The 11,102-nt window shown below is 44.1% G+C and overlaps 1 protein-coding gene across 1 annotated transcript in view; it reads left to right on the top strand.

Annotated features, from left to right (window-relative positions):
- The first annotated feature begins 9,371 nt into the window (after window positions 1-9,371).
- Window positions 9,372-11,102, top strand: part of LOC133026110 (tripartite motif-containing protein 16-like) — a 2,501-nt gene continuing 770 nt past the window's right edge. The window contains exon 1 of the mRNA XM_061092968.1: window positions 9,372-11,102. This exon is cut by the window's right edge and continues 770 nt beyond it. Within this exon, the coding sequence (XP_060948951.1) occupies window positions 9,401-11,080 (1,680 nt within the window). The 5' untranslated portion in view covers window positions 9,372-9,400 and the 3' untranslated portion in view covers window positions 11,081-11,102.

The raw sequence follows: 11,102 nt of genomic DNA on the forward strand, positions 1-11,102 counted from the left end.
ACTCAAAGGACACAAAGCTGTAATTTCAACTGTCACACACACACACACATCCGTTCATCCGTTCCATTACTAATAATTAGTGAGACTTCAATCGAGTAAAATTGAATTCCTGTTTTCTATAGAGGCAAACCAGAGTCTGTCATTTCAACTCTGTCCTCGCTGGGATTCCAGAGAAGCACCTTTTATATCCTGAACAAAAACCGGTCAACCGTAAAGTTAGCGGGAATCCAAGCTCTCTGAACTATGGATGCCCCGAGGACTCTGCCGTTCGTTCTCACCACGCCTCCCGTGACGTTCCCGACCAATCACAATAACCGATGTGTCCACAGGAGGTGGCAGAAAGGAGGATTCTCGAATCCGGAGCATTCGAAGAATCTTTGTGGAAAAAATAAAAAAGAGCTAATGAGAATCCCGATTGTCCCCGAAACGCCTCCGAGAACACGGAGTTCATCCTAACAGATAAACCCAATGAGCATTTCCAGGACTTCCCTCACTGTCACTCTCACTCTGCTGCTCTTTGGCTGTTTGCTTGCTATTCTGGTTGAACTGGAACTTTCACACATGCTTCTCCACCTGATCAAGAACTCGGCTTTAAAGCAAAGGAAAGCGAAGGCAGGTTATTATGACTGGCAGACAGGTTCTGTTGTGTTGGAGGCTACTGTGCTCCTCATTCTGTATCGGAGTTGTGGGAACAAAAATGTTTCCATGGGCGAAATGTTTTCCACAACAAAACACTCCCTCTGAATATTCAAGTTGAGTCCCGGTCCTTTTTTCTTCGAACATTGTCCAACTCACAGAGGACAAGTCACGTACATGTATCACACTCAAGTTCAGACAAGATCCGGCACTTAGTGATTTCATTAAAATTCAAACCCTCAAAGGAGGAAGGCAGATGTTGTGCAGCATCCAACACAGATATCATTAGTGCTGCAGAATCGAACCAATGCCACGCAGCACTTGTCAGTTTGCTTTTCAGTAAACACTCACAAGCACCTCTGGACACGTTGGGAGAAGGAACAAGTGGTTACAGAAAAAGTCAAGCAGACAAACACGAGTATCTAAGGGGCATTTCTGTGGCTTAAGTTTGGGCTGGGCTCTAATAGCTTGTTGTGTATTTGGTAAAAATATATGTGTATTTGTACAAGAGTGCAGCTCAGGCAACAATTTTCTGTCCCGACTTGAGAGGAAAGTAAAGGAGCCAAAGAGGCGTTCGGATTTTTGTGTCCGATCCCCAACCAAAACCAACCTTTTATTTCATGAGTGCATGGTCGTATGCAGAGTTTTAGAAATACTGAGGTCTCAAAAGAAATCTCCAATATGAACTAGACCTGGTGGAGGAAAGTAAGTATACGACTGAAAGCTCCAGAACAACTAAGGAAAAGAGAACTGCTGAAAACTGATGTCTGCAAAATGCAATGATGAACTTTAAATCTCGCAAAACAAACAACAACTTAGTGAAGATTCCCTCGTGAAGCTCTCGCACACATTTCATAATCTGCACTGATCTCCAACACATCTGCACTCGTACCTCAGGGAGCTGTGATCAGACAAATCTGCTGCATGCAATGTCTGCTTCCTGCACAGACACACACACACACACACACACACACACACACACACACACACACACACACACACACACACACACACCCCCACACACACACACACAGACGCTGCTCCATTAATGACATCGCGTGCCGACAGTTTCTCTTTCTCTCAACTCTCACGCCATGACATCACAGGGTTTAACATATCCGCAGTGTTACAGAGCGGCCCGCGGTAAGTCGGCCTGACAGCCGGTGACATGAAGCAGCATTCCTCGCATGCCGCCCTGTTGGGGAAAGCAGATCACAACATATCTGAGTGAAGTTTGATGAGCGTGCAGAGACGACGGGAAGCGGCTTAAAGAGGATTTTCGCTGATCATGTCAGAGCCAATAACCAGAGCAGAGTGGGGGACATTTCAAAAAGAACAACAACTCACTGTGACATTAAAAACATCCATAAATTTCATCCGCCTGGAATCTTAAGTTCCACAGAGAAGAACCTGGTGTTCAGAACTGTGTGTAACTGAGACATGAGCTAATTTAACAGCTATTTGATTAACATAAATCAACTCTGAGGCTAAAAGGTAACGTGACGGTAATAAACTCATCTGTATCTCTTCATAATGTTCTGAAATTTGATAGGAATCAATTATTCAAGTAATAAAAACCTGCAGATTAATCGACAAATTAATAAATAAAGTGAATAAATAGTATTCACTTCTTTATCCTAAGAAAAGGAGCAAATCGACATCGTTCTCATGATGTTTTTTAACACACAAACTCAAAGTCTTTCTTCATTTCATCACCATCTCAGATAAGAGATCCCCTCGTGTGATAATCTACCTCCATCACTTGTGGAAAGGACCAGGGGAGTTGATACCGGCAGATCATGACACATCATGACAGCGCAGTGAGAGACACCAAAAGTTTACTCATCGACCACATCGCTGCACGTGAATGTTGTTTGTGTGTGTTTGCGATCGGTTGTGAAGGGGGAATGTCCGATAACAACCTGAGCTCAGGAATAACCGCGTGCATCCCTGGCTGATGCATCCGGTATGTCATCTGATCGGCCTCCTCCGCCAGGCGTGAAACCCTCGCAGCCATGACGAGATACGGGCCGAGCTGTGAGTGAAAGTGTAAACTCACGAATACCCTCATCGCCGCGGCTGCATGGATCTGTAAATGGGTTTTGACTCATCTGTCAGTAACGCTGTGACATAATCTGAGGATTACCTGGATTATTTACAGGGTAGAAAAACTTCAAATGCGCTGTTTAGGGAGACAAGTTCCTCCTCAGATGCTGAACGTTGGTGTTAACCACCCGGAAAGAGACATGGCGTTCATCCTGCTGGCGTACGGGTTCCACCCGGCCCCTGCGGCGGTGAGGCGGTATCACCTTCCTGATGCATGATGTCATGGGACGCCATCTACGTCTGCCATCTACGCCCGTATCGAATGGCCTCTCATCCTCATCCCATCAGGGTATGAGGGCTGGTAACATCGCTCCTCCGCTTTCAAAGCCGGCGTCAAGTGACAGGAGATTTGCATGTGGAGGGATGGTTAGAAAAACAATGTAAAACATTACCTCAGTGACAGAGTAGAGCGCATACCTCCACCTGGACCCTGGGTGGAGCTGTTTCAGGTTTTCTGTAGTATTTTGTTTAGTTTGAAGAATATAACTAGTTAGATTTTGCCTTTAAAATCATAATTTAGGTTATTTCTGGTAGTTTTCCCTTTTGTTTGGAAGGTATTGAACATTTGGTTGTTTTATATATACAGAATGGTTAGATGAGTGATGTTAAAGAAAGTAATACAATTTTTTTATTACTGGATCCGCTCCTTTGTCTGGATCCTCACCAAAATTTAACGAGTTCTTTCTTGGCCTGTTTCCCATCCTCCAACCGGTAGCGTCTGTGTAATCCTGCCCACAACAAACAAACAGAAAACAACCACCTCCTTGGCCCAGGCTACAGAAATTCTTGTCTGGAGCAAAATATGTTGTACAAAAAAAAGGAAGTAACTCTGAGACAAATCCTTTTCAACTGCTGAACGTCTCTTTACAACGGGCCTGGTGCCAGTCTGACTTCCTCTGGCTCGTGGGCTCTTGGAAAGCAGCAGTGCAGGAAGCAGAATTGAATGCATCCCTCCAGGGTTAATACAAACCCAGGAGAGTCTGCAAAGCCTTTTCTTTCTTTCTCTCTCTCTCTCGGACAGAATGGGATGAGAGTGTGGCCGGGCCTGCCGTGCTGGAAGCTGACAAGTGAACGCCAGGGCTGGCAGCAAGAATGTGGTTATGAAACAAACAAAAACGTTGTGCAGCGAGTTCCAAATTAAACAATATGCGGCTATTAGAGACTTCATAAAGGGAGCAGCAGCCGTGTGTTGTTTAAATCTGGCCCATGGACAAACTATTGTGTTTTTCCTCTTCAGCTTTAAGCACCAGAACCGTGGCTTGAATAGTTCACAGGTCTTATCTACAGCCAGCTGCAGCATAACATAAAACACAGAGTCCACAGATACACAAGCTCATAAAGCATTATTCAATACACACACAGCCACACCACACACACACACACTTACCACCAAGGAGGTGTTGATTTGTCGGCGGGATTACGCGTAAACCACTGAGCAAATTTCCACAGATTTGGTGAAATGATGAGACGTGGAAACAGAACCAGAAGTCACTTCTTCTTGGTCGGTGTGAAGATGTAATTTCTGTATTTGGAGCTGCAGAGAAGAAGCAGTGGTTTCTGGTCGAATCTGATCGGTGCAGATTCACATACTTATAGATTTCTGATGCTGATCACCGAGTTGCTAACAAACAGGGATGTAAAACATTTAAGAAGCAACCTCAAACGCTCTGATTTACATTTCCCAAATGGGCAATTATCATGCAGATACGTGCCCTACTCTTACTGTTTGTTTTTAAATTACACACCGAACGAGCCAAAAGCAATTTGACGCCAGCTTCAACTTGTCAGATCTTTTCACTCATCACTCGTTTCATTATCACCCGAGCGTTACCTGTTTGTGCCGATTGAGCACGAGCGCAGAGTTTTCCAGTGGCCATGGCAACGAGGACGACTGATTGGGCCGCGTGAGCAGGAAGTGCCGCGAGGACAACAGGATGTGCCCTGGCTCCGCCGTCGAGGGTCGAAGAATTCAAGGAAGTTATTGTACTTTGTGGAATGGGCTCAGGAATGCAAGATGTCTGCCTCGTTTTCTGTTTTTTTTCTGTTTGAGTCATGTCGAATGTTGGAGGCGACGGCCTTTGAAGATAACTCGATCCCGTTTGATGCATGTGTGGCACACGGAGGTTTTGCGGTCACCCACCTCCACATTGTCCTGTGACAGCCTGCAGGTTCCAGACAGGGATAGAACCTCCCTCAGCCGTTAGCCAGACCTCTGATCCCATCCACACGGTGGAGGGGAATCACCTGGAAACAAGGGATGACAAATATACACCTTGGAGGAAAGATATGTGCAGAAAAACAGTGATAAAATGATGTGAGATATCAATATCTGATGCAAACAGGGATCCAGATAGATAAACAGCCGTGTTAAAAGCAGGAACTCTGACCACGTGAACCCCAGAGGTCCCCTGAAGTTTCCCTTCGATTAGCTTGAGCTTTGGCCTGAACATTCTTTCCAGACTGTGAGACAATGTCCTGTGTACATGAAGCAATGTTTCCCCAAAACAGAGTCAGGAGAAGTGAGTGCTGCCGCAGCAATAAGGTTTCTGAGTTTCTGCAGGTTCCAGCAAGTTTGATTTAAGATTTTTTAAAACCATAATTAATCAAATTTAAGAACAATGTCCAGTGCCACAAGTATTTAGAGTCTGTGAATTAGCCTTCTTACATTTCCCCCTCATGGAAGATGACGTGAAGTTGTATAGTAGATAATAACCCGAGAAACACAACGAGCAAATTGTAAATGAACGTTATTAATGTATTAAAGACTTACTGCATATTTTAATGTATTCAAGACTGTTTAAGGCCTAAAATGAATATCGTTGACTTTTTCAGGAACCCATGAAGAGGCAAAACTAACCCTAACCCTAATTTTAATGACATGAACTAAGCCTGATAAGAGCTGAAACTGGAACCAGCATCACTTCATAGAATGACAAAGTTTAAATGTCTTGTGGATGATTTAATAGTTTGTGAAGTCGGGTCTCTCAGTAAACAATAAATTCATATATTTTATTGCATTTTTAATTAAAAAAAAATAGCAGAATTTCATTAGATCTGTCGTTATCATTAAATTAAATCAAGTCCATACAAACTTCTCACGTGTAAGAGCATTAAAGCCTGAAAATGATGAATTATTTTAATAAAACATGTTGTCGTCTCCTTATTAAACCTCAGAACCGTTGTGTGCATGATCTGTTAATTGGTTCTTTAACAAGCTCACTGCAAACATCAGTGGCTCCAAGAAACCTTCAACAAAGCCCGGCTCTTAATCCTCACTCCCGGGAGCCTGTGGCATCTCTTCACACTTCTCCTGCAGACAGATTATGTTTCCGGTATCCTGACGCTCTCCGGCCGAGCCGGCGCTTTTGATCCTGCGCTCGCCACGCCGACCCCAGTTGTCCCCCCCCCCCCCACCCGCCTTCCCCGGGCCGCCCTGCCTGTGTTCTGGATGTTTGCGTTGTGACAGGCCCTCTCCCTGACGCGTGGATGGAGCTGTCGCCCGGGGGGGTCAAAGGGCAGCGGGGTCATGGGTTAACACCACAGGTTGCACTACCACAACAAACAAGTTGTCCCACACCCTAATGGAAAGGGCTTCACTTTCTGCTCCTTTAGCTCCCATCACACCCTGAACACACAGCCAGGGTCTTCATTTCCGTCCCGAACCGACCGTCTCTTCTGAACCTGCGTCCGCTGACGGGTTTACGGCGGCTCTCATTCGCTCTGCGCAGCGGTAAAACACACGCAATGGAGTGAAGCGCGTGGAGCTAATGGGGGATGGCGGGCGCTGGGCTGATCCCCCAGGTCGGATCGAATGTTTGCCTGGTGCTGACAGCTACGTTCTGCCTGTGGGATCAGGGTGTCTGTTCGGCGCCTGAAGGTGTAGAGACCCGCGCGTTTCCCCCCCGATGATGTGTTCTTCAATGGAGAGGTTAACAGGTTTGACCTCGCAAACCTCCCACCGCCCCACCGCCGGGAAATTAAAGTTTGAGCCCAAAACGAAGGCTGTGGGTCGGCCATCATTCACATTCAAAGGTCAATTAGAAAATATCTCGTTTTAGCCACAATGAACAGAAGGGATATTTATTGAAAAATGTTGAACCTATGAGAAGCTACTTCTTTTTCCTAATCGATTAATCGACAAAGGCCGACTTAATAATGGAGCCAAACATGAAACCAGTGTAATTCTAATACTTCCATTAGAGAGTTCACTGTGTGTCATATTGCTGGGGACCCTCCTGAGTTTGTTAAATGGCCCCTCAGGGTCCCAGGACCCTAGTTTAGTTCCACTGAATTAACATACCAGTCACCCCCTGGTTATTCATCGACCAGGTTCTATGGGATTGTGTTGAACGCATGTGTTTTCGTTTCTGATGTGAACAACCAGCTCATCCGGTGCTGACAGAGGCAGAGCAGCTGGTGATAATAGGCGTGCACTCACTTACTGTCAGTCGGTTACTGAGTTCTTACAACTGCTGCCAAACCCAGTGTTTCTATAAAAAGCATTAAGCACAGAGCCAAGAGAGCGGAGGTCCAAACCAAACCGGCTCCTAATGATTTAACATCAATCAATGTGCAGAGGATTGAAGGCAGGAGGCCAAGAGAACAGGAGGCTACCGTAGGTATCTGCTGCCCTCTACTGGAGAAGAGTGTCTATAACACCAGTGTGTATACACAGATTTTACAAATAATATTTAATATGCGCAAGTTATGAGTGACAAAATGAAAATTAAGAAGATTTTGACTCTAATTTTCTACAGTAAAATCTCTCTAAACTTGACATACAGACAGTGAGGTGAAATATCTGTGTCAACTTTCTAGGATTCATTTTTGCAATATTTTATATGAGCAAGTTATGATAGCTATAAAATAAATTTAGCTGAATTTTCATTCCAAACACATAAATAATATTCCATTTCATACACTTGCTATTTTCTTGTGTGTAAATAAAATAATAATAAGTGACATTAAACTTTAAACGTTAGTTTTAGGACTTTTCTTTACCGTAACACCCAGAATAGAGGCACATTAATCTCAGTGGACTGAACCATCTTTAACATTTAGCTAAGATGAAGTGAAGTGACTTTACCTCTTTCTCTCTGGAACCAGTGAACACTGGTGATAAATGGATTGAATATCACTGGGAAGGTTCCTGAAGCTCTGAAGACATTTTGGTTCGAGTTGTTTTTCGTTAGAATTTCACTACGAACGTTGTATCTTGAGTTGCTCCGGTTTGTTCGTTTGTTTGTTTGTTAGCATGTTGTTGTAAAATCCACAGGCCACGCCCACTGACCGGAACACCTGAACCGCCAATTTAAAGTTTTTGATAAAACGTTTTGTTTTTTACACCCAAACGAGAATAAATGCGTCACAGAATCGTGGATCTGATCTGTTTTATAAATACAAACTAGAATCAACAGGTGTGTTTCCTACAAACTGTGACAGCATGTGGCCTGTAGGTGGCGCTGTAGCAGCAGGGAAAAGATAACCGTCTGCTCGTGACCTGATTTATTATCAGATATAGTAAAGTTAATGATCCTAAAGTGAGACGTGTGTGTGCACCTTCAACCTCACACGCTTCCACATACCTATATCATAAGATATATTAAATATTATTATGACACAACACACTTCTACTACAATTTTTTTTATCTAGGAGTTAATCTAGTAGTTACTTTTCATTTACATTTACCACAAACCCTGTAATCCTGTAAATCAATATATATGATATCTTCAATCTTTTGAGGGGTCGAACAAAAAAGTCAATTTAGTGGCTGCTCTGCTGCTTTCTTTTACATCACATGATCATCATCTTCCCTCTTATCATCATTACATGTTCGCTTCTTAAAGCATTCAGGGGAAATTTTTCATTTGATCCGATTATCTTTGAACATTATTTATTTATTTAATACTCAGGGAGGAGAGAGAGACCAGGAACAGTTGTGTAACCGTCGTGTTTCAGCTCTGACAGACGAGTTGTCATCATGAAAACAATACGAGTGATAATTATGGAGGTAAACATGTTACTAATGATGACAGTTCATGTACTTAATGATTTTTAAATAAAAATGACCTATTTTCAAATTATTTTTAACATTATATACTATTATTTGGGACTTCCTGTTTAACGTTTATTTACATAACGGTACATTATTAGGGCACAGTTTGAGCAGTTTATCATTTTCTTTGATAGAAGCTGAACAGTTGTTGACATGGTTCCTTTGCTCTTTGTCATTGTTCATCTTCAGAACTCCATTAACTTTGTTTCATACGTGTGTTTTAATGTATTTTTACTTGTGTTTTTCATTTGGGAAGCCCTTTGTAAGTTGTTTTTGATTCTATTGAAAAGATTCGTTAACTTTTCTGGAAAGTTGTGAATCCTACAACCTGTGCTGTTGTGAGCTGAATGTGACAGTTCCCAGTGCAACTTATGCACTTTGAGATGTGATAACACAGATAAAAACTTACAACCAGTTCCTTCCAGTCAGGATATGTCTGTGTCTCCTCCCTTCACAGGTGTGTCAGTGAAAGAACCAGTGAACAACAAGCTGTGAACTGTGGGAGCTGAGTCACTGCAGGGAGTGAACGAGAGGGGGAGGAGCAGAGATCTGTATCTGTTATAGGAGGTGAAACTGTTCTACAGTCTCTGGCAGCAGCTGAAATGGCGCAGCAAGAAAATCAACTGGACAGAGAAAGATTCTGCTGTTCGATCTGTCTGGATCTACTGAAGGATCCGGTGACTACTGTCTGTGGACACAGCTACTGTAAGAGCTGTATTAACACCCACTGGAACACAGGTGAGGAGAGAGGAAGCTACAGCTGTCCTCAGTGTAGACAGACCTTCACACCGAGGCCTGTCCTGGGGAAAAACACCATGTTAGCTGATTTAGTTGAGGAGCTGAAGAAGACTGGACTCCAAGCTGCTCCTGCTGATCGCTGCTATGCTGGACCTGAAGATGTGGCCTGTGATGTCTGCACTGGGAGAAAACTGAAAGCTCTCAAGTCCTGTTTGGTTTGTTTGGCCTCTTATTGTGAAAAACACCTCCAGCCTCATCTTCAGTCAGCTCCATTTAAGAAGCACAAGCTGGTGGAGCCCTCGGAGAAGCTCCAGGAGAACATCTGCTCTCGTCACGACGAGGTGATGAAGATATTCTGCCGCACTGATCAGCAGTGTATCTGTTATCTCTGCTCTATGGAGGAACATAAAGACCACGACACAGTGTCAGCTGCAGCAGAAAGGACCGAGAGGCAGAGAGAGCTCGGGCTGAGGAGACAAACAATCCAGCAGAGAGTCCAGGACACAGAGAAAGACGTGAAGCTGCTTCAACAGGAGGAGGAGGCCCTCAATGGCTCTGCTGATAAAGCAGTGGAGGACAGTGAGAAGATCTTCACTGAGCTGATCCGTCTGCTGGAGAAAAGAAGCTCTGATGTGAAGCAGCAGATCAGATCCCAGCAGGAAACTGAAGTGAGTCGAGTCAGAGAGCTTCAGGAGAGACTGGAGCAGGAGATCACTGAGCTGAAGAGGAAAGACCATGAACTGAAGCAGCTCTCAGACACAGAGGACCACAACCAGTTTCTCCACAACTACCCCTCACTGTCACCACTCAGTGAATCTACACACTCATCCAACATCAGGACCCGTCCTCTGAGGGACTTTGAGGACGTGACAGCAGCTGTGTCACAGGTCGGAGGTCGACTACAGGACATTCTGAGTGAGACAGGGACAAAGATTTTACAGATTGTGTCTAAAGTGGATGTTTTACTGCGACAACCAGAGCCAGAGACCAGAGCTGACTTCTTAAGATATTCACAGGAAATCACACTGGATCCAAACACAGCATTCAGATATCTGTTATTATCTGAGGGAAACAGAAAAGTAACATGGATGAGTAAACAACAGTCTTATTCTGATCACCCAGACAGATTCACTAGTTATTATCAGGTCCTGAGTAGAGAGAGTCTGACTGGACGTTGTTACTGGGAGGTGGAGGTGGAGGTGGGGGGAGGTGCAGTTTATGTAGCAGTCACATACAAGAATATCAGCAGAGCAGGAGACTCACATGAATGTTTATTTGGATTCAATGATAAATCGTGGTCGTTAGTTTGTAATAGAAACAGTTATAACTTTTATTACAACAGCATCAAGACTCCAGTGTCAGGTCCTTGGTCCTCCAGAGTAGGAGTGTACCTTGATCACAGTGCAGGTGTTCTGTCCTTCTACAGAGTCTCTGACACCATGACTCTCCTCCACAGAGTCCAGACCACATTCACTCAGCCTCTCTGTGCTGGAGTTAGGCTTTGTTATCCTGGAGACACAGCTGAGTTCTGTAAACTCAAATAGACTTGAGTCATTAAAAGCAGTG

This window comes from Limanda limanda, chromosome 19, assembly GCF_963576545.1.
Source record: "Limanda limanda chromosome 19, fLimLim1.1, whole genome shotgun sequence".
Classification (NCBI taxonomy): Eukaryota; Metazoa; Chordata; class Actinopteri; order Pleuronectiformes; family Pleuronectidae; genus Limanda; species Limanda limanda.